The sequence below is a fragment of the Teleopsis dalmanni genome, chromosome 2, assembly GCF_002237135.1.
Source record: "Teleopsis dalmanni isolate 2A chromosome 2, ASM223713v2, whole genome shotgun sequence".
NCBI classification, from domain to species: Eukaryota; Metazoa; Arthropoda; class Insecta; order Diptera; family Diopsidae; genus Teleopsis; species Teleopsis dalmanni.
This window is the reverse complement of record NC_051847.1, coordinates 37670661-37694544: the sequence shown is the minus strand read 5'-3', so window position 1 is coordinate 37694544 and position 23884 is coordinate 37670661. Positions and strand designations below refer to the sequence as shown.

The 23884-nt window shown below is 29.6% G+C and overlaps 4 protein-coding genes across 4 annotated transcripts; 3 read left to right on the top strand and 1 right to left on the bottom strand.

The window, feature by feature from the left end:
* Positions 1–1138: 1138 nt before the first annotated feature.
* Positions 1139–2755, top strand: LOC119684830 (WD repeat-containing protein 74). Its single transcript, XM_038098960.1, has 4 exons — positions 1139–1384; positions 1458–2146; positions 2200–2558; positions 2618–2755. Exons 1-4 carry the CDS (start codon positions 1297–1299, stop codon positions 2730–2732), a joined length of 1251 nt encoding a protein of 416 aa, XP_037954888.1. The 5' UTR covers positions 1139–1296; the 3' UTR covers positions 2733–2755.
* A 104-nt stretch (positions 2756–2859) lies between these two features.
* LOC119674326 (sodium channel protein Nach) lies at positions 2860–5334 on the bottom strand. Its single transcript, XM_038085460.1, has 6 exons — positions 5195–5334; positions 4931–5134; positions 4137–4873; positions 3270–3387; positions 3095–3204; positions 2860–2999 (listed from the first exon to the last, which is right to left on the bottom strand). Exons 1-6 carry the CDS (start codon positions 5332–5334, stop codon positions 2860–2862), a joined length of 1449 nt encoding a protein of 482 aa, XP_037941388.1.
* Positions 5335–10495: 5161 nt separating this feature from the next.
* LOC119679912 lies at positions 10496–16478 on the top strand. Its single transcript, XM_038092503.1, has 2 exons — positions 10496–10628; positions 12581–16478. Exon 2 carries the CDS (start codon positions 12638–12640, stop codon positions 16379–16381), a length of 3744 nt encoding a protein of 1247 aa, XP_037948431.1. The 5' UTR covers positions 10496–10628; positions 12581–12637; the 3' UTR covers positions 16382–16478.
* Positions 16479–21745: 5267 nt separating this feature from the next.
* LOC119684542 lies at positions 21746–23155 on the top strand. Its single transcript, XM_038098601.1, has 2 exons — positions 21746–22912; positions 22986–23155. Exons 1-2 carry the CDS (start codon positions 22061–22063, stop codon positions 23142–23144), a joined length of 1011 nt encoding a protein of 336 aa, XP_037954529.1. The 5' UTR covers positions 21746–22060; the 3' UTR covers positions 23145–23155.
* Positions 23156–23884: the final 729 nt, after the last annotated feature.

Sequence of the window (23884 nt, the reverse complement as noted above, 5' to 3'; positions counted from 1 at the left end):
TTTTAAAATTGTTTTCCGTGTTCAATACATAATATGGCAATCTCATTTAACTAAATAAGAATTTTTACAATGCGCACTTAAGCTAAGCACTCGTCGATATTGATCACTTAAATATAGTTATTAATTTCAATAAAACTCATCTTAATGTTAAATCGACGTTTAACCAAACATTGTGAAATGGATTCGAAATCCTATTTTCACTACACATAATTTTTAGTTATATGCAATGCTATAAGTGTTTACAAGAACTAACGTTTTTAAATACATTGCCAATAATTTATATATATATATATATATATACATAATATTTAAGTGATTTTTTTCATTGCTTGTGTTGATATATCAATTAAAAAACACTGAAGACACTGTATTTATTCTAATGCTCGATACATGATAATAAGAAAGTTCTTGGCATCAATAGTGCAGTTCATCAACTAATACTAATAGTGCTAAGTACCGTAAAGACAAATCGCTGAATTTGTTTATTACTGGGATTGCTCACACTAATTCAGAACACTTGTTTTAAACAAATGCAAAATTTATTTCATCAGAAACATAACTTCTTAACATAACTTCTGTGTAATCAGATACATTTGAGTGAAAGGTCTTTAGATAACTACAAGCGTTTTATTAAACAAAAAAGAAAGATTCATTGATATCGAATATTGTATTCGATATCAATGTTCAATATTTGTTGCTTAATCATGTGCTATACTACTGTAACACATATTTTTAATTCCATTATATGATACATGACAATTCTTTTATATGACATGTGCATTTTCTCTATTTTTCCATTTTTCATATAAAAACGTATAAAGTACACTTCAAAACTCAAATTTTGTTTCAGTTAATGTTTGATTCGAAAATGTTAAAAAGCGAGATTTTTAAAGTGACAATTTCCAAAAGATGACTTTAGATTTAAGTCAAAATATTGAATTTAATGAAAAGTAGTGTGAAATAATTTACGTTGTTTTTATTAATTTTTAATTATAACAATAATTGAACGTCTTTGATCAAATACCCGATAAACAATAAAAAGTGGCGTAGTGTAAATGAAATTTAAATTACGAGCTTTTCCAAACGCATTATTGGAATAGCGAAAATAAATTACCTCATCTGTGAACACATTACACACTTATTTTCTTTTCTCCTTTGTTTATTATTCGCATCTTTAATTGTTTGAATTCTGGACTGCACGTGTTGGATTCATTTAGATTTTCTTATAAACTATTTGCAATTTAATTGTTTAAAACTTAATTTGTTTGTGTTCAGCTTGAAAGCAATAAACACATTATGAAGTGGACCACGGCAAATGTAAAAAACCCTAACTATACACAAAACCATGAAATATTTGTTGGCACACATACGGGTTCCTTTAAAAGTAATAAAAAAATCAAAGAAAAAAAAATAATCTTCAGTATAATATATATTTAATATTTTATTCTCACTTGTAGAAGTAATGCCAACATATCAAGACAATCCCTTTAAACAACAAAATTTGCGGGATTTAGAAAAGTTAGATAAGGACTCAGTTGTAACTGCATTAGCCTTCGGCGATGCAGACAAGTCGGAAATATTGATTGGACGAGCACATAATACTGTTGAAATACATTCAGTGCAAACAGGACAGTTGGAGCGTGCCATACAAGTGAAATCAGCACCTGTGGTTGGATTAGCACGTTTCGGTGAAGTTTTAATTGCTGGCTTAGGAAATGGTGAAGTGCAACATGTTTTGCTTGATCAGGAAAACCCAAAAAAATTTTCTATAAATACGGGTGATGATATGGCACATTTGCGTCAATGTCTAACTTATCGTAATCTAGTTGCGACTGGTGGTAAAGGCAGACAAAATAATCTTAAGATTTATGATATGGCTGTAGATGGGAAACAGATTTTCTCTTCCAAAAATCTACCTAATGACTATTTACAATTAGAGGTGCCCGTTTGGGATTGTGATGTGGGTTTTATTGCTTCTTCACATACTCTGGCGACATGTTCACGTTATGGTTATGTGCGTGTTTATGATACACGCAAGCAACGCCGACCAGTGCAGTGTTTCGCTACCGAGAATCAATTAAGTTTTACAACTTTGACAGCACATGATAACTATATCTATACGGGTACTACTATGGGTGCACTGAAAGTAGGAACTTGAAATTTAGTTATAATAAATTATTAATATATTTTTAATTGCAGGCTTTCGATATACGGAATATGAAGAATTTTGTGCATACATATAAAGGTTTTACCGGCGGTATTAGCGATGTTTGCTTGGATGCTACGGGTAAATATTTGGCTAGTGCTTCTTTGGATCGTTATGTACGTGTGCACCATGTGGACTCCTGTGTGTTGCAATATCAATGCTATATTAAATCAAAAGCAATGCGGGTGTTATTACGTGAATGTACGGAGGAACCTAGTAGTGTAATGACCAATGATGATGTAGAAGGGGAAAAAGTGCCACAAAATTCATTACAAAAAAGCAATAAACGTAAACGCAAAGAAGATCAGGATGATGAATATGAAGCTATGTTTGAAAATATGCAAACTATATGGTAATTAATTTATAAAATTTATATAAAAAGTAAAATAATTAATTATAATGTTATTTTAGTGAAAATGATGACAACGACAAAGTAATAAATCCTTTAAACAAAGCGAACAAAGTGAAATCAAGCACAAAGAGGAAAACTGATTTAAATGCTGTTAAAAACAAAAAGAAAAAATAAAACAAATTTTTTTTATTGTTAAGTTTAAATTAATTTGAAATATTATTTGTATGTATGAGAAGAAAGTGTTTAAAAATGTATTTTCTGTGGTGTTAGTGGTTTAATAACTCTAAAGTAATCTTTGAAATTATTTCAATCCTTCTGAGGACAAAAGTACACTACGCATCTTGAAGTTAGCATAAAGACGATAAGTGCAATAGTACAAAAATTCCACCAGCGAAATAACACTTAAACCAAGACACAAGTTGAAAACTCCACCAAGATCAGCTTTAATAAAGAAGAAGAAGAAAAACAGAAGAATATAGTTTAATAATTAAACTATATTTAAGTTAATGCAGTTAATGGTTAAGAGTTTAACTTACATAGCAAGCCAATCCATGACATTACGGTTACCTTGCGTATTGAGGGCACCACTTGTTTTGCTAAATACACTCGTACGATAAAAGAGTCTTTAGTTAGGCGTTCACGTGAACTTATTTAAATAAATAATTAATTAGCAATTAGTAATTGAGAATATTTATTAACTATTTTACTTACTATAAAGTACTAACAGAATAATTATGCAGCTGCAAATCTGTTTTGTAGGCCAGTGTCGAATAAGTTACATCGTAACAGTTTGGCAAGCATTGGTTGCATCGCACAGTTTTAAAGGTATCTGCAAAAAAACTATATTTTAGCGGGTAGCATAATTATTTAATTTGTTATTATATGATAAATATATTAAAATTTAAAAATCTTAATAATTATTTGAAAAACAAAAGATAAAGTGTTATATGATCTTAACCTTTAGTTACAACTACACTAAGATTTTGTTATTAGTTGCAGGATTGGCCGTTACTATGTCCCAGAGACCCTAATATTTTACGATCTAGAGCAGCTCGCCTTTTTTAATGTGTCAAGAAAAATATTTAAGATTTCAGGGCTAAATAACGCTTTCAAGATATTAGGTTATGGCATTCTTTAACCGATACATTTAGTAAAAAAGTAGTGAATATATCAAAGAGCAAAGGCGGATCAACAATAAATTGTAATTAAGTTTCGGAGTATGTGAAGAATATGTTGAATCACAGAACAGCTAATCAAAACAATCATATTCTTGTACGTGGCTCTCTCCATCACGTATGAGAAATGGTTGGAGAGAGAAACAATTAATTTCTGCCACCAAGCGAAGCTCTATATTTTAAAGCTTACTTATGCGTTCTAAATATCTCTTAGTATGTTCAATAGAAATTATTATTACGCTTTAGAATATGGGATCATTTATATAGATTTTGAATCATTTAGATATTATATTTGAGTATAATGGGATCTGCATCTATATCTAGTTTAAAATGTAATACATTTATTGCGAATAACGTCATATTGTCTCTTCCTTAACAAAATATATCTTAATTTAATACTTACCATAATTAGTTGCAAAACATTCAGTATCGTTTAGCTTGCACTCCATATAATCTTTTCTTATTGTTGGAAGATTGTAAGGGTGGCATTTACATTTCTGTACTATAGCATCCGATTGGCACGACAACATACAGGCAGCTTGTCTATAACTACGTAATTCCAATTCACTTGAAGTAAGACAATCACGTTTGTTTTGCGGTAATTCCAATACTTCATAAGACGAACTATGCACTGTAGGTGAGATTTCGACAAAACTTTCAGAATTAGCAGTAATAGTTACAGCTGAAGCTGATTCAGTAACAAAATCCATAGGATGATGAACAAGCACTAAAAGACCAGTTGAAAGATTATGTTCTGAACCCTCGTGACCAATGAAAGTTAGGCCACCATCCATGCCGAAAATATTTGCAGAAAATGGTACATAAGAAGCATTACGTGGATTGTAGTTAAAAGAACAACATGGACCCATATAAGAAGTAGTCGATATAAAAGAAAGATACTCGTTATCTTGATGGCAAGAAAATTCCGTAGTACCCCAGAAGCAACGTTTTACAAAATCCGAGCAACCGGGACTAATTGTGAGTGCAGCTTCATATATAGATATGTTATTGAAGCGCAAAACTGCATCAGTCGCTTCGTAACTAACATGTGGAGGACGTACCCAATTTTGTGATGTAAAAGCATTAATGTAAGCAAAGCCATTCTCAACTTCGCGTAAATCGTATTCCGGTGGAATTTTTCTAGCCACATGAAGTATATAAGTAAGTAAGAGTCATTAGGTATGGGTGGTTACTTACAGTTTTTTAACATAACTTTGTACACGCTCCATATTCACAACTTTGGGACTGCAAACAGTCACGCCAGGAAATGCTACATCTGTTATGGCCAAATCAGTGGATATTGTGTTTAAAATTGGATATGAATAAAATTTAAACCACAGTTGTAAGGCCAAGTAAACGCTTAGCAGAAACAAACTTATGAGTACAGTGGCCCAAATCAAACTGAAATTTATGAATTTTCGCTTAAAGGAAATTGATAAAACTGTGCATTCCCCAACTTACCGAGAAACACCTCTTGTTCGTTTTTCACGCAGAAGCCACATACCGCTCACCTTTGTTTTTTGTGTGTACTCCCAAAATGTATCCTTTATAGCTAAACTCAACAGACGCAGCCAAGTACGGCTGCATTTTACAGGCCACATTCTTCTATTCTTTCCGATTTGGCGGAGCTTGGTTGGTTCCTGAACCAATTTAGTGTTCTGATTTTTAGTCCGTATGTTGTGAAGCATTTTGACTAACTAAATTTAGTTGTGTGCTTGATTCCTTAGTTAGTCTTTACATTTTAACTTGTGTCCATTAATTGCTAACTTCGATGAGTAGTTATTAGTGGACGAATTAACCACTTAACAAGGGAACTAGTTTTCAACATTGTCTTAATTAGATTTAGTTAATGACTAGAAACTAGAAGAAGAGAAGACTAGTAGTTTCCCGTGTAAATATGTAAAAATATGCGGGGAAATACTGAAGTTGTTAATTAATAAAAATATAAAAGAATTAATTAATAGTGAGACTATTAGTAGAACATATCGTTGGTATTGTTGTTGAACTTTAATAGTTTCGCCATGCATACTGAAGCCTGTTTCGTTCGTCTAATTCTAACACAGTACTGTTATTTTCGGGTGGTGGTGGTAGATTTATTGCTCACCACAAAAATTTTTCTTTCGTCTTGCTTGCAACAGGTTCTAAATTTCGACGGAACTGGTAAAATCTCTGTGGCGATAAGTATCGATAAACTACAGGTAGGTCCACCATCTTTAAGAACGTAAATTTTTGACGGAACCGGTGAACATCTCTATGGCGATTGGTATTGCTTTATACTTAATGTGTGATTTTCACATAGACCTTGTTTCTTTGAAAGTTGAACCCATGATACTTTTATCGGTCGTTAGAAAGACTGTTTCGTTAATTTTTACTCTGGACGGTGTGAAATTTTGACTGTAATATTGAACATTTATCCGACATTTAGTATTGTATACCTTCATATATTAAATATCTGATTTTCACAAAAATCTTTTTATTTTCGAGAGAGATACTCATGGTAGCTTTACCGTTAACGAGGCAGCTTGTTTATTTCGTTTTTTTTACAAAGTATTTGAAATCTCAATGAAACTAGTGAAATCCTCTTGACAATTAGTATTGATTAACTAAATTAAATAAATGATTTTCATAAAGTTTAATGTGAGAATATTGTCTTTTTTTTATCAAAATATTTATTAAGATCACATAAAATACAGAATAATAGAGATTTGAGATATACTGCTGTACTTTAGCAGCCTAGTAGACCATAGTCCATTTGAGTTGAAATATTGTCGGATTGTGATACCATAGACTAATATTGGATATACGTACAATATACGCACCCTCAAAAGGACATCTTTTTTAAAGGTTGAAACATCTTTTTTAAAAGTGAACAAACCTGACAAGTATAAAAACTTGTCTAAGTCCCTTTTATTAAGAATGACAGCTTTGTTCGGTAAATAAGACAAAAGGCTGCAAATATATTTAATCATCTATCAATCAAATGTGGGCGTTGCCAAACTCGGATTAGTTTTCCTCTTCAGAGGATTGCCAACTTTCATAGCATGTGTTTTCAGTAAGCATTGAACTCAACAACGTAGTGCTGAGCACGTTTTGTTTTCTTTAAAGCAGCTAATAACCAGATTTATTGTTAAGTTTAGTCCAATTAAATTTATAGATCTAGCAGAAATTTCCAGCTGCACTGTAATTTTAGCTATATTCAGATACTTTTGTTTAATTGCCAGTTGAGCTATTGCAAGTAATAACAATTTGAAAGAAATGAATGTCAGAAAATAGTGTACCTACCTTGGAAAGATGATTAGCACCGCAGTTATCTAAGCTGTATCTGTGTTCAGGTACTTATGTGAGTTGGACACTGATACGTGTAGAAACATCGTTAAGAGAATTCCGGCTTTTTCAAACTGTTAAGGATGTAGCTGGGGGATATTGTAGCCTAGAACTTATTATTACCCAAATGATACCGCTATAGTTTGGTAGTCGAAGACTTAATTCATGATGCTTAGATGCTTAGATTTAATTCATAGGAAAATATGCCACTGTCGAAATTTTTGTCTATTTTGGAAACTATTTTATCTAGAGTACACTCATTCCTATTAAGTACAAGAAACCCACACTGTAGATTGAGGTTCGGTTAGAGTAAATAAAGTCCATTGAGATAGGGATTGGCAAATTTTGATTTAGTATGGTTGTGTGCTCTATATTAACTCTAGAGAAACGGGAGAGATAATTGAGTCTGATTGCTATTAATTCTTAATTTGCTGTTATATCAGAAACCTAGAAGGCAGCTAATGAAACATATCGAAAATAGGTTTAAAGGAGGTGAAACGTAGAATTTTGGTAATTCATTCTTATAAAAAGGACTTATGCATGCTAAAAATAATTAATTATTTAATGAAGGTAGAGAATATAAAATAATGAGAGAAATTTCTGAGAAGCCAAAGCTGCACTATGTAATGTGAAGATGATGATTATATAGCTTCTCTTGAATAATAGAATAAAACAATTATTGAATTATAAGTTCCAAGTAAAATATTTAATTAAAAATGTTATCTTTTATATGTGTAGTTTATATCCAGTAAAGAAAACAATAGTTTATTTTTAGTTTAGGTGGAATGTTAATATTTTGGACTTATGAGGTGTAACTACCAAACAAATACATATAATTTTGCCATACATATTCTAAATGGATTTTTTTCCTATAAACACTTTTATTAACTAAATTAAGTGTACGTATATTTCTATTAAACAGGGTTGAAAATACAATTATTTATTGAGAAAACAATAAATACGCTATGTAAATATTTGGAAGCACATTGCAAATTGCACATAAATTAAGTCAATAAAATAAATGACATCAACAGTTTGCCATTGGCTCTTACAAGGATCACATGGAGTTCCTGCCATTAAGGATTTTGATATATTTCACAACATTCAATGGCTTGATTTCAGTGCACATAGATTTTAAAAATGCAAGCATTCGTAAATGTAAAGTTTTGGAGTATTTGATGATATTACAAAATGTTGTGATATTATTCTTAACTCCAAGTGCAGTGCTTTTCATTCTTCAGCCAAGGCAAATTTATGAGACAAATCCATTGACTTGGTATACACAGGCAGCAAATGCCATATTACGCACTGTTGTCATTGTCTCAACAATAGGACTTCGTTGGAAAAATGAATCAAAATTGTTAACACAACTTGAATCGATGTTTCATCTACAACAGAATTATTTCAGACATCTCCAACTACAAAGCGATCATAAACTTCGGCATCTACTCTATATCAATGGCGTTATTGTGTTCTATCATTGTTTGGTGAGCATTTCGGGTTCTTGCCAAATGGTGTTGTATCGTGGGTACCGGTACATTGGAATTGGTTACTATATAGTTTTGATGGTTAATATATTGCACAATATATTGCTATGTCATAGTACTTTCATTTGCTTTGCTTATGAGTGTTTTAGAATCCTTAATCGCAGATTGGAAAATTTATTGCAATTGCATAGAAGATTTGGAGCATGTAGGTCGAATTGTGCTATAAAATGCGTTGAGGATTTGACTAAAGCTGTTGAAGTATACCAACGTCTGCGGTTAATTATAGAAGAACTTAATGTTTTGTATCAACAACAATTGCTTTGCACTTTGATAATGTTTTTTGTGAATCATGCCACTGAAGGATATCATGTAGTTGTATTGTTTCTTAGTAGTGTAGTAGAACTGGATAATACCAGTAAAGGCATTAGCATTACTACTTATATTCTATTACTTATTATGATTTTTAATTACGAAACTATATGTGATCATATGGTGAATACTGCATTATACACAAAATTTATTATTGGACAATTTACGGAGCTTCATGCAGAAACACAGAAGGGACTTACAACTCAAGTAAGTTGTACACTTTTTGGAGATGTTGGAAAAGTAATCTCTAATATAAGTTATTTACAAATGATATAAAATTACAATATAATTATAAATATTAAATTAAAAAATATCTTAAATACGTTTTATTATTTCAGTTGGAGTCTTTTTCACTTCAACTCTGTGCTTGTGAGGAACCTCGAGTCAATATTTGTGGTATGTTTAATATAAACCGGAGTTGTACATTTGGAACGGTGTCGGAAATAGTATTATACACTATTATTTTGGTACAAACTGATTATAGGAATATATAAAAATAAAAAATTAAATAAATATATAATAACTAAATTAATTAATTTTAAAGTAGATACTTTACAGAAAATTAATTAAGAAAATAAAAATAATATACTATATGCATTATTATTTAATAATCATATGATTTAAATCATTAATATTATCATTTTAATTTAAACTAAATAATAAATATCATTTATAAGTATGTAATAAAATTATTTGATTAAATAATTATAAACAGTATAATATAATCAATGTATCCATACCGCTTGAAAAAAAATGGACATATATATTTTGTATATTAATGTAAATAAATCATATTAAATTAAAAAAGTGCCTATATTGCATTTTTAAATATTTAAAGAAATTGAAATTTTATTATCACTGCTATATAAATGTGCAACTGAATGAAATTTAATTTCTTCCTATTCTTCTTCTTATTACGACTAGTTTGGGAATGCGATTTGATGAGGATCTCAAAATATAAACTTTAAGTAGTTGTTTTTACTTTATAGAGCATATTTTCTGCATATTCTTGTACTTTTTTAAGCAAATGTCTTTGCAATCTGCTTATCACTAATAAATATCTAAGAAATATAATAAAATAAAAAAACAAAATGGTAATATCAAAAAAATAAATAAGAAATAATTAAATAAATTTTGTTTAAAAAATTAAATAAAATAAAATAATATATAATAATAAATTCTAAAACGGTTACTTTTTAATGTATGTATGCGTGTTCAATAAAAAATAGTTATTTCCTTTAATAGCACTGGTTTCAATAATTAAATAAATTTTATTTAAAAAATAAAATAAAATCATAAATAATAATAAATTCTTAAGGGGTTACTTTTTAATGTATGTATGCGTGTTCAATAAAAAACTAGTTATTTCCTTTAACAGCACTGGTTTCAATGGTGTTGAAGAAATGCAACAGCCACTTTAGAAGAAGAAGAAAATGTCTAAACACGCGTACAGCTTAAAGTGCATATATTGCTTTTTCAACTTTATGTACCATATTCTCATCACTCGCTCTCAAAGGCATTAAACCAAAAACGCGAAAGTCAAACGAAAGCTAAAAAAATCAGTAATTAAATTGTGGTAGAAGTGGTTACACAAACCGAATAAAACCGACGAAAATCACGAAGTAACGACGCCTGATCGCAATATTTACTGTTCCTTAAACCAATTACACACCATATTTGTTTTTGCTACTCCTATATACACCACTTTAGTCGGCGTAAGTAACTTTTTTTTTTTAACTAAAGAAAATGTTTTGTTGTATTGCAGCTTTGCAGTTTGAGAATTTACGACTTGACATATTTTTTGCTGTCAAAAAGAATTGTGTGTGAATTAAGAGTTAAAAAATCGAAATTTATGTTTGATTTTCAAGCCAATGTTTATAATAATAAAAAAAAGTGGAATTAGACGACTTGATCACTTGTTAGTCCTTTTCGTTTATTTTGGTTACAAAAAATTCCATTATTAAAATTGTAAACAAGGAGCGCTCCACAAGCCACACAAAATAGCAAAAGTGTGTACCACCCGAGAACAAAAAGAAAAAAATGCAAAAATGAAAGATTGTAACTAAAAAATTTCAAATAAAAAAATTTAAAATGCAACATTTAAATTAAATAAATTTTAATTTAAAAATTACAAATATAAAATAAATATAAAGTTGTGCATTTAAAATTAAGAACTAAAAATAAAATATCTTCATTTAAAAATTTAAAATTAAAAATAAAAAATATTAAAATAAAAAATTTAAAATTATAAATTTGAAAAAAAAAACAAAAAAAAATTTAAAATGAAAAAACTTAAAATAAATTATGTATTTTAAAAATGAAAGAAATATTGATTTAAAAATTTGAAATTAAAAATAAAAAGTTTTAATTTAAAATTAAAAACTTAAATATTCTAAATAAATTTTAAATATTCTAAATTTAAAATTTAGAATAAAAAAATAAAATGAAACACTTAAAATGAAAAATTTAAAATAAGGAATTTAAAATAAAAAATGCATTTTAAAAATTCAATTTAAACATTTAATAAGAAACTATACATAAAAAATATATTTTTAATATTAACAAAACAAATTAATTTAAAAATTTAAAATTAAAAATAAGAAATTTAAAATAAATTTTAATTAAAAAAAAAAAATTGAAATAAAAATTATTAAATAATAATTTGAAAATAAAAAATTTCAAATTAACAATTTAAAATAAATAATTGTAAATTAAAAATTTTAAAATAAGAAATTTAAAATTAAACGTTTAAAATTATATGAAAATCTGAAAATATATTAATATAAAAATTTCAATTTAAAACTTTAAAAATTAAGTATTTAAAATCAAGAATTTAAAATAAAAAAATTCAATTTAAAAAATTGTAAATAACAATTTTATTATAAAGAAAAAAATGTTAATTTAATTTAAAAAATTCAAATTTAAAATAAGAAATGTAAAATTAAACATTTAAAATGAAAAACAAAGAATTAAATACTTTTATTTAAAAATTTCAAATCAAAAATTTAAAAAAATAAAATTTAAAATGAAAAACTTTAACTAAGAAATTTATAATAAACAATAACAAAAGTATTTTAAATATTGAAAAAAATATTAATTTAAAAATAAAACTAAAAAATTATAAATAAGAAATTTTAATTTAAAAATTAACAAACATTATTTAAAAAATTTAGAATTTAAAATAATTTTTTTATAATTTTGAATAAAAAATTTATAACAAATTTAAAATTAAAAATAAGATATTTTAATTTAATTTTGAATTTGTTTCTCGATCTGGTTATGTTAATAATGTTTTTTTATATACTTTTTTTACGGCTACTGCTCGCCTTTCTTAAAAATTAAACGTTTGTTTAATATTTTTCAATATATTCTATATTTTGACTTTTCTTGAGAGTCCTTATAAGGATAAGAATTAATTTGTTAACATTAATAAATATTAATAAAATATATAAATTCCTCATGTTTTTGATTCTGTTGTCCATATAGCATAGTCCATAGTGCATAGAAATTTTAAATAACAATTTTAAGGAAAAAATTGTCAAATTAAAAATTTAAAATAAAAATTTTTAAATTAAAAATCTTAACAAATTTAAATTTAATTTTTTTTATAAATTTTTAAGTGAAGTTAGTATTTAAAATTTTTTGTTTTTTTTTCTTGTTTTGCTAGATACATTTTCGACGCTTTGCGAAATATTTAAGATATATAGAAATTTTTACGCAAAAAATGACCCACAACAAAGATGAAAATGAAAAAACTATCGTTGAAGGTAAAAAATTGGAAATCGAAGAGACATACCAATGTATGTGTACTGTGGTGAACCAGTTGAATGTGGAATGGCAGAATGTCTCATCTGTAGCACAGCTTTTGGCGCCATCTATGCAGCAGACACGCACGAGATTAGTAACACTATGTAAGTATCTCATTTTTAGAGATCATCAGGACATTGGGAAAAAGGCACGTGACGTTTTGTGGCACTTTGGCTATAATAAAATTATATTATACGCAAGGAAAAATTTAAACAATGAGTATCAAAATGGAGTGCCTCATGAAGTCCTGGTCATTCTAATAAAAATATATGGCCTACTGTGCAGTGGTATCAAAAATTATAAATTTATTTCGATTAACATGGAGAAAATTTACGATTTGGATATAAAATATTTAATTGATTTCAATACTATCAGCGAAAGTATAAGTTATGAAATGTTTAATAACAATTTATATGATTATTGTGATAATGATATTGGTATGTTCGACATAATGGTGGATAAAACTAATATAGATGCAATAGCATTCGCTCTGGATACCATACATACTGCATTATTACGTTTGGGTGATTTACATAGATACTTTTTCTCTTTCGAGATACAAAATCAAATGCAAATGTCTAAGCAAAAAGCTGCAATATACTATCTAGAAGCGTTTAAATTGAATTCATCAGTGGGTGTGGCACAAAATCAATTAGGCATATTATTCAAAGGAGAAAACTACGACTTGGACTCCATTTATCATTATCTCTATTCACTTGTGTGCTTAACTCCTTTCCAATTCAGTGAGAAGAATGTTTGTGAACTGTTAACAAAACATTTATCATATCTGCAGGTGATGGATGTGGTTAAAACTGGATTAAGTTTGAAAGATTTTTTTGCTCGCTTCTATTTAGTAGTTGACATATTCTTTTTTGACAAAGATGTATCTGATTTTAATACTATCTGTCACTGTGTGATATCTGATTTACATATAGTGCTATGTTCGAAATCCTTCAACATCACCGATGCGAGTATTTTTAAAATAGTTTCAATACTTTTCTTCTGCTTGTCGAAGCTAAAAAGGATCAATTCTAATAAAATATCATTGTTGAATGCATTTTTGGTGGCAGTATGCTCCACATTAATGGAATCATGTATCATAAATTTAGAGCAGACGATTTTAAGAAAATCTGCTGAAATTGCGGATTTTCAGGAAATGTACTTAAAAAAATTTGACGAATGTCCTATGAATGTTGCACGTTTTAGCAAAAGTCATCAAAAGGAGAGGAAAAATGCTAAGATTCAGAGTCCAAAGCTAATATTGTCTAAATCAAGAGCATGCCAGTTGTTGCGTAATGAATCACTAACCAACATCAATCCAGACAGTAATCTACACAGCCAACAACAATCTATGGATGGTTGTGAAGAGATTTTTAACCCAATATCTGCATGTCCAAGTGATCAAGATAAGCGGTCATACTCTATCAAGAGTGAGGAAAGTGTTATGAGACCACGTCGCCGCCGACGTGAAATTATTGACAATGATAATAGCACAAGTGATGGTACGGAAAATGTATTGAATATAGAATACTCGGCTGATGAGGAAGATAACATTGATCTAAATTCTAATTTTAATAATGAAAGCAACTATATTCAATCGAATTCTGTGAAATTTAATAGATTTTACCAATTTAATCGAAATGAATATTGTACTTATGACAATGAATTAATGAACAAGTTTTTAAATGATGTTGAAACTGAGCTTGTCAATCTAGCAGGGTTTAGTGAATATGGTAATATAAACGATATGCCTACAATAGCTACTGCTAATAGACTTGGTACTTCTATTGAGATTCAAGCTACTGCTAATAGGCCTGGTACTTCTACTGAGAGTCAAGCTACTGCTAATAGGTCTGGTACTTCTACTGACACTACAGTTACTGCTAACAGGCCTGGTACTTCTACTGAGAGTCAAGCTACTGCTAATAGGTCTGGTACTTCTACTGACACTCTAGTTACTGCTAACAGGCCTGGTACTTCTACTGAGACTCTAGTTACTGCTAATAGACCTAGTATTATAAATAAAAATGATATGCCTACCTCATCTGAAAATGTTGATATTATTGTTGTAGAGGAAGGTAATATATTTCCAAATAATTCTGATGCAGTACAACCTTATTTTGATGCTTTTCAATTAAGCTTTAATAATCAAAAATTAAACGGCAAATATTCCAATACTAAGGAAATTAAAAATGATATTGATGATGTATGTCAAGATAAAGGTAAAGAAAAAATAGAGTGTTCCACTAAACATACACAAAAACCATTCACAAAATTTAGACATTGTAAAAAATATACAAAGATAAATCCAAATGTTATTGTTAATTTTGCAATTAATGAACCGACTCTACGAGCATTAGCCATACTGTTTAACTGGTTACGTTTAAATACAGAGATACTTTATGATTGTTATCAGTCTAATCCAGAGTTTATATATAAAATCATGAAACTCATTAACTATTGTAATATCGATATATGTACACCTAAGATATACTTTAAGCGAGAATTCTTGCAGGTTCCTAATATACGCACCACTCTAAAAGCTCTGTTTGATGTACGTACTATTATTCCTTTGTCGGAAGATTATGCCTTTAAACAGTTTAATATCTTTGATGACATACAGAAAGAATTCGATTGGGAATATTCTCAACGTGAGCGTGTCTCCAATGAAGAGGAATGTATATTGCGTTTATTTAAATTAGTAGATATTGGTTTTTTTATATGCAAACAAAAGAAGTTCGACTATCGCTTTTGTTTTAAATATCGCCGCTTTACTCAAACCGCAAACTGGCAATGGGGACAGAGCAAGTATTTCCGAAGACGTGAAAGAGATGCTACCTATAAGCCTCAACATAAACGTAACAAAAGACGGACTCGTCGATACTTTGCTCGTAAGCATGATATGCAAAAGACATTCAATAACCAAGAAAAGGAGCTTACCATAGGAGAAGACAAGCAGACGATAGAAAAGGCCAAATCTAATATGCATAATAGTGTTTTGAATATTACGAATACTTCATCTTTAACAATTACTACTGCCATTGGTCAAAAGTTAACTAAGCAGTCAAGTAGTGGAGTTGCTGAAGAACGTTCTGACATAATAAATGATAAAGTAAGTAAACTAGAGAAGTTACGTGTTATTACTGGTTCCGTTGTCACAGCATTCATTATATTAGATACGAAGGCTCTAACAGAGTACATTGGCATTGTAAAAAAATTGTTAGCCACTAAGCAGTTCGTTTTACTTATACCAAATGCAGTAATTGATAATTTGGATTACTTGAAAAAAACCAGCGAAAGTGCTCGTAATGTTATACGTTGGTTAGAACAAGAGTTCACTGTTGGTAATTGCTTTTTACGTGCCCAACGTGACGATGAACATTTGCCTTTGCCTTCATCAGTTTTGAATATGCCAAAGAAGGTGGATATATATACACTCTCCTTTATAAAGATTTTAAGTTTTTGCAATTACCTCGTAACAAACTATACAGATGGCAAGTGTGATAAATTTGGCAGGAATATTGTAATGTATTTATCTGGCGATATTTTAGCAGATAAACAACGACTTATACCGAAATTTTCTTTGGACACACTATTGGATGCTATTCCTTTACGTTATCAACAAATATCCGATTATTACAAGGAAATAAAATTGGATTAAACATAAGAGACATCAAACTTGAGCGTAACTTTAAGTAGTTTAACAACAAATTATATTATAATTATAAATTAAAATAAGAAAATTAATTTAAAAATTATTTACAAACCAATAACTATGACAAAATACTGTTAACATTGAGTTTCTAAAAGTCATGGGAAACAAGAATAATTTCCAAAATTTACTACAAAACAGTAGATTTCACAAATAATGTGAATAAATAAATTAATAAATGTTAATTAAAAATAAAAATATTGAAATGAATTTAAAAATTACTGACGAATATCGAAATTAATGTTAAAATCAACAGCAACGACATTTAAAAAAAAATACTAAATTTAAAATATAACATCAGCTTCCACGTGAAACATCTTTCTATATATATGCTGTGATTCAACATAAGCAGATAACTTCAAGTTCAATTAATTAATTCTTTTAATAAAGAAATAAAACTAAATTAAATGTATAAAAGTATTTTAATTCAGTCATCGCCACTGCCACTAGCACCGTCACAGTCTTCGCTACATCCTCCACTATATTCACCGCTAAATCCTAAGCCAAAGACATAGCTTAATCATAGTAACAGTCATCGCCACCGCCACAGCTACCGTCACCATTACTGTTACTGGTACAGCCACAGCCACAATAACCGGCACAGCTACTAGCACATCCATCGCAATATCCACCGCCACACCTATCGCTACATTCACTAGTGACATTACCACCGCTACCGCCATATCAACCGCTACATCAACATCTACTGTCATTGTCACCGCCACAGTCACCGCCATATTTACCGTCATAATCATCACTACAGCCATCCCCACATCCACCGCTACATTCAGCCACAGCTATAGCCATCGCCACTGCCACTGTCATAGCTATCGCCAGAGCTACCGCCACCATTACAGCTATCACTACAGCCACAGTCATTGGCACATCTATTGCTACATGTAATATTATCGTCAGAGCTACCGCCACCACCATCATTATCACCACCACCTCAGCTATCGTCACCGTTCCAGCTACAGTACAGCCGCAGTCACCGCCACATCTATCGCCACTCTAACCGTAATATCTGTTACAGTCAAGAACTAGCCAAGAATTGCAACAGCGATGACGGAAGTAACTTAAGTTTCGTCTTAAACACCAAGCATAATAATACTATAACAGTTTGTTATAGTTTATGTTATATACGTACACAGCGCGATACGTTCTTCAATAAAAACTATATATGATATTAATGTAAAAGATATTGGTTAGAAAGATATTTACAACGTGACAAAGGAAACTTTGCGTACATGTTGATATAGCTTACGGTATTATTAAAAAACTACTTGCTGTAACTGTTATATACCAATGTAGCGATTTGTTTTGTTTTGAATGGTGACCTAATAACCCTGAGCTGGAATGCTATAAACTTATATTCCTTTATATAGAGTTTAAATAGTATAGATGCGGAGATACCCGATAAAGCTCAGTGGTCCAAGATATGAATCGTAATTTATGGAAGGTAAATATTCACCGGACTTTTCTAGAATATGCCCTGTGTATGCCCTGTATTAGAAATAAATCGTAAAAAAGAACTTTCATTGAAACTATTTATAAGAGGAACACTGAGCGAAGCTTCAGCAAATTGAATAAAAATTTATTCATTTGAAAAAATTTATATATTATATATAATAAATATAATATATATTTTATTTCTATTAAATTTAGATATTTAAATTAAATTTAAATTAATTAATCAAATAAATAAAATTTAAATTATATTTAAATATTTTATTTAAATATATATCCATTTATAAATTATTAATAAATAAATATGTTTGAATTGTATTTAAATAAACTTAAAATTTGAATTATAAACTTAACCGTTTATCTATTCATTATATATTTTTATAATCATTTTGTATCATAAAAATGGAATATAATAAAATTTGAGCAAATAAACAAATTGTTTGTTGTTTATTAATTTCGTAGAATCCAAGAATATTTATTGTCAATTTTTCACGAGTTAGTAGGAGTGAAAATAACTCACACTGAAATATAAAAATATAAAATGAAACTCATATTATATATTATATGTAAGAAATGTACCGTCTTTTGTGAGGAAGTTGCTTCAACAGGCGACAATAATGATGACTGGCGTAAAATAATCCTTGTTTCCATAAAACTCTCAGTAACGAACTCACATAAACTGTCCAATATAAAATTATCGATAAAAAAAACTGTTAGACTGAAGAGCATAAATATTTTAGTTTGGAGATCCACCGGAACTGTTTTGCCAGAGATGAATAAGACCAAATAATAAATGGAGCCCACATTTCCAGTGAAATAAGTACATACTACGGAGATTAATTCAAGTCTATGAATTTTGGTTAGAGTTTGGATAAAAGAGCATAGTTTGTTATGTCTAATGAGTATGTCATCAAGTTCCATATTGAGCGTAGATAGAGGCTTTGACAATGTATATGTTTTTTGGACGCAAAAATTGTTTCGCTTTAAAATTCGCTTCAATTTTATATTCAAGCAGTTGAAATGATTTAAAATTTCACAAAGTGTAATCACAAAAATCAGTAAGGAACCATTAACTATGTTCACAAAGTTTATATTGAAAAATACTGCTAACACCAAATCAACACTTCTGAATCTTAACCAATATATAGTTGATAAGATAATACCAAAAATATACAGGAATGATAGTGCAAGTTTAGTCAATAAAAATCCTGGTACTTTATTATTGAGCAACTCGCAATTGCTTTCTGGGGATGCAAAGTATTTTTGTTCCAACTGAAATTTTGCAAAAAATGTAGTTAACTGTTTCTCACGTTGCCAGGACATGGTCTTCAACACTATAATCAAAAAGCAGCGTAATAACATATTCGAAATATTTGCTAGTTTTGATATCGGATTAGTATTATATACTAACATATTTTTGAGGCTCGTTTTAATATACACTGATGTTACGTACAGCATTGCCACATTATGAAGTAATATGAACAGCTTAAAGTAGCACGAATTTAGTTTCTTAACAGTTCCTTGAACGTATATGAAAGAGCTTAATCCACTAATTATGCAGTTCAGGAAACTGGCAATCATCAGGAAGTCCGTTGAAAAACTTTTTAAGTTAATATTTTTGAAAATATTTGTGTACATGCTTTTCTTTTCAATATTGTAACAGTAGTGAATAGTATACTATATACTTATAAGACACGAAATATTTTAGCAAAGTATTGTAAGTGAGTATTATGCTTTAGGTAATTGAAAAATATTTACTCATGTTATTTATATTAAATATTTATTTATGGTTAACAATACATTGTGGAGTTGAAGCCATAAGTAGCTATGAAGAACTCCATGTATTTAAGTGGTATACATTTTGTCAGGCATACTCTTAAATTAAATATACATTAATATCATCATCAGCACATCAACATATTATTAACTATAAATGTAACGAACTATTACAAATGTATTAAAATAGAAACTTCATTTTTTAATGTGTTATGTATAGGATATTAAGACATTTTAGGTCAATTTGTAGGGTTATTATAAGCTTCTAAGACAATATTCTAATGGGTATATCTTTAAGATTAGCTGGTGATATCTTCAAATTAAGCTCATAATTTGAAGTCAGTTAAAAGTACACATATTAATTAGTAGTGATCTAAGCATGTTATTAACAAAGAGTAGATACAATTTTAAAAACCTGATTTTGAAGACCTTTTTCGAAAGTTCTTTTTTGAAGACTTGTTCTTGTAACAGACTTTAAAGATGAGTATCGTCACTACCTAATAAAAGAGTTTATTTTAATATAATAGATCAGTGAAATTTAGCAAGAACAAAATTGAACTTAATCTTCACCTTTACATATCCAACAAAAAAATTATAACTTTTTACAGACCATTAATGATTTTGCAAACAAAATTTATAATGATAAAAATTATATATTAAATTTTAAATATTTGGCGGGTCTTCTAAAGCAATTTCTACATCCTCTATTTCCCTTCATACTAAATACATTAATTGAAAATTACAAATGTTGAAGTTAATCATTAAATCAAATATAATTAATTTTAAGTTACTTAATAGCAGTGATTATAGGGATTCATTTAAGTCTGTTGATTCTTTTTGTTTCCCCAGAAAGCTTAGAGACGTGAAAATTATTTCGTACCTTTAATGTAGTCTAAAATGTTTCATGACGGCAGGTCTTACAGCAGCTTAAGTTCCTCTAAAAAAGTAAGTTTACGTTAAATCTACGTTGCGAATATGTGTAGTATTTTTCGCCTTCTCTCCAGTTACAGCGGAAATCATTAAACGAATTACTTAATCTCTTAGTATGGAGTCCTAATCAATAGCAATCTCTTAGCGCACCTATTGTATCTGTAATGTGTCTACGAGACAATTTAACGGCCGGTTGATTTTTTTTTTGAGATATCGAAATCGCTTCCGATTAATCGCTTATTAATCCCTTCCACTTAGTATTTAATTAATATATTAATAGAAATATTTTAATAATTGTTTTCATAATTATAGTGGAATGTCCCAATATTTCAGATATTTCGAATGTGTATTCCAAAAAATAAATGTTACCACGAAAATATCTATAATAGATTAGTGATGTGTAGCAGAAAATTATTATCTTAGATATAATTTGAAGTGCACTTAAGGAGTCAACAGTTAAACTAACAAAGTAGACTACAGGTTCCCTAATAGTAGCAACTTCTGACCAAGAAGTGCTAATAAATATCCATAAGCCATACTGATACCTTTATGAATACCAAAAGAATGGTCACATATTGTTAATCGTTTACACCTATATTTAAAAATTTTTTGCATAATGACACTGGTACGTTCAGTTCCTTTAGATAAATCAAATGTGTATTCTAGCCTGTCTGGTGAAAAAAGAGGGAAATTACCAAAACTTGAAAGATGTGTCATATGTTTAATGTGTAAAATGTAAACAAAAAACAGCTGAGCCGTAAACAAAGGCACTGGCAGCGTTTAATAAAATATTTGTTTTTATTAATTGAATATATAATTTATGTATAGAATGTTGATAAAAGACTTAAAAGACAATTAGATATTTAATGTTTTTTTGTTGTGATATCTTACTAGGTGAAGTTTATAAAAGTTCTATCAGCTATATATATGGGCTGTATATACATATGTAAATGAATGAGAATGAGACAGTGTGAATGTACTATTATTTAGCGTTAGTTCTCTTCTGTCAAAAAGGTGTAAATATTGGTAACCTTTATATTTTAATTTAATTTTAAACCAACTCTAATTGACTGACCTAGTGTTGTACTAGAATATATTGATATAAATTATAAATATCAAATATATATAAATTAAGTTATGAAAAAGAAACACACGTGTTTCTTCAACATTAAACTCTGTAAATTTTTGTTATTTTAGCGAATAAAAATAGTAAGTCAATAAATGTTAATGGAAACCTATATCAAAACTTGACGAGTGACACATCAGGATAAATAATCAGTAAGTGCTGTACGCATTTAGTACAAAAGCATGAGCCGAACTGGATATTTGCCAACAGCTATATTCTTTTACTATTCCACCTTGAATGGCTTAACGTCAGTTTACTACGACAGCAAATGACAGGAATTTGTGAATTCAAAGTGGCTCAAGTATTTCGTATTAGTGCACAACATTTTCATGATTCTACTATTGCCCTCATTAATTAAGGAGGGGGTGCAACATATATCACTACATGACACAAATCCAATTACCAAGTATCTGCTACTAGTGACGGTGTTAGTACGCAGCTTGGTCATAATATGCGCTATAGCATTTCGCATAAAACGTGAATGTCGTATGTTGCGTATCTACCGCGAATTGGAACAGTTGGAACGAACATACTTTAGGCGCTACCAGGATGCAAGCCCGTGCAATGTTAGCAAATTGAATAGGTTATTTCACGCAAGCATAATCATAACTATCTGCCACATTGGTATTATATTGTTGTCGAATAAAGAAGCCTATCTCAGTGGCAAATGGGACCTGCAACTTATGGCTGTATATGTTGTCCTGATAACGAATCTAATGTATGGCGTATTTTTTCATTATTTTCTGGTTCTGTGGCATATATGTAAACGATTCGCTGCACTTAATGCAATTTTAATGCACATAAATCAAAAAATTGTGAATTACGCTGTGAGATGCCCTTGCAAAAGTCTGCATGAGTTCTGTTCGGTGCAGAAACAACTTACAGACTTAGTCACTAACTTACGGGATACGTACAAATACGATATGTTCCTCTTGGTTTGTACATATTTCATAAACAGCGTCACTCAGGGCTATATTGTTGTCTTAACGCAGAATTGCAGGTGCGTGTACGTACCGCCAGAGCACATTATATTGGGTGGTATTGTCTATTTTTTGCTCATGATGCACATGTACATATTCGATTTACTATCAGAAATGCCAACAATTATTAGTGAAGATATTTTTTTGGCACTCAAGTCGTTTGCTGAAATTAAGACACATAATGTGGAAGTGGAAAGACACGTAAGTTGTTAACTGTACATTTAAAAATATTTAACAAATTAATTAATTTTTCAAATTTTTGCATATTTTTCAGTGTAATTGGCTTGCTTTTCAGTTATTTAGAAATATTATGAGAATGAATATTTTCGGAATGCTTAATATTGATCGGAAGCAAATATTTTTAATGATATCGCAAATTCTTTTATATACTATATTTATTTTACAGGGTGACTATAATAACATTTGGAAGTAAATACAAGCTAATATTTGTAACAAAATCTTTTGAAGACTGTGTTTCCTATTTAGTAGATTTGCAGCAATGTGATGTGCTGCCAGAGACTTAAACATTAATAAGTAAATAAATTAAGTATAATAAAATAGCATAGCAGCAGAGTTTAATTTATTCATTCATTCCAGTACGTTCCCAGGAGAACATTGGGCCATAACGAACTTTTTCCAACTGTCACGATTTTTTGCCAGGGTTCTAATTTCTCCAAAGGTTTTTCCGATTGCTTGGATTTCTTTCTGTAGTGTTCGCTTCCACGTTTGCTTGAGCCCGATCTATTGCCATTTACACTTTTTGATTTCGTTTGCTATAGAAAGTTGATGGCATTTCAAATTTTCAGAATTCTCCTAAGGCATTTGTTTATAAAGGTTTGCAGTTTATGGATCAAATTGTTGGTGATAAGTCTTAAGCTCTTAACATTACTGTTAAATATCCGAAGCTTGGTGTGCTGGGAAAGTATTGAGCTCCAAACTTTATTTAGTAACGAAAAGGCGGAGCATGCCTTGTTAATTCAGCTTTGGATGTCGACTGCCGCGCCACCGTCTGGCGATATTATACTACCTAAGTATGTGAAGCTGTTGACGTTATCGATTTCTGTATCGTCCAGGTTGAATTTGCTAGTAGGGTCAGAATTGTTTGTCTTCATTGCCTTTGTGTTTGCCATGTTCACTATAAGACCAACTTTTCGTGATTCATGAACTAAATCG

Excerpts from the sequence above, each read along its gene's own strand:
- LOC119684830 (XM_038098960.1), top strand. The coding sequence starts at position 1,297 with ATGAAGTGGACCACGGCAAATGTAAAAAACCCTAACTATACACAAAAC. Across the intron at positions 2,147-2,199 it reads CTACTATGGGTGCACTGAAA|GCTTTCGATATACGGAATAT; the intron begins GTAGGAACTTGA and ends TTTTAATTGCAG. Across the intron at positions 2,559-2,617 it reads GAAAATATGCAAACTATATG|TGAAAATGATGACAACGACA; the intron begins GTAATTAATTTA and ends ATGTTATTTTAG.
- LOC119674326 (XM_038085460.1), bottom strand. The coding sequence starts at position 5,334 with ATGTGGCCTGTAAAATGCAGCCGTACTTGGCTGCGTCTGTTGAGTTTA. Across the intron at positions 3,388-4,136 it reads ATGTTTTGCAACTAATTATG|ATACCTTTAAAACTGTGCGA; the intron begins GTAAGTATTAAA and ends GTTTTTTTGCAG. Across the intron at positions 3,205-3,269 it reads TATTCTGTTAGTACTTTATA|TTCACGTGAACGCCTAACTA; the intron begins GTAAGTAAAATA and ends TATTTAAATAAG.
- LOC119679912 (XM_038092503.1), top strand. The coding sequence starts at position 12,638 with ATGACCCACAACAAAGATGAAAATGAAAAAACTATCGTTGAAGGTAAA.
- LOC119684542 (XM_038098601.1), top strand. The coding sequence starts at position 22,061 with ATGATTCTACTATTGCCCTCATTAATTAAGGAGGGGGTGCAACATATA. Across the intron at positions 22,913-22,985 it reads ATGTGGAAGTGGAAAGACAC|TGTAATTGGCTTGCTTTTCA; the intron begins GTAAGTTGTTAA and ends CATATTTTTCAG.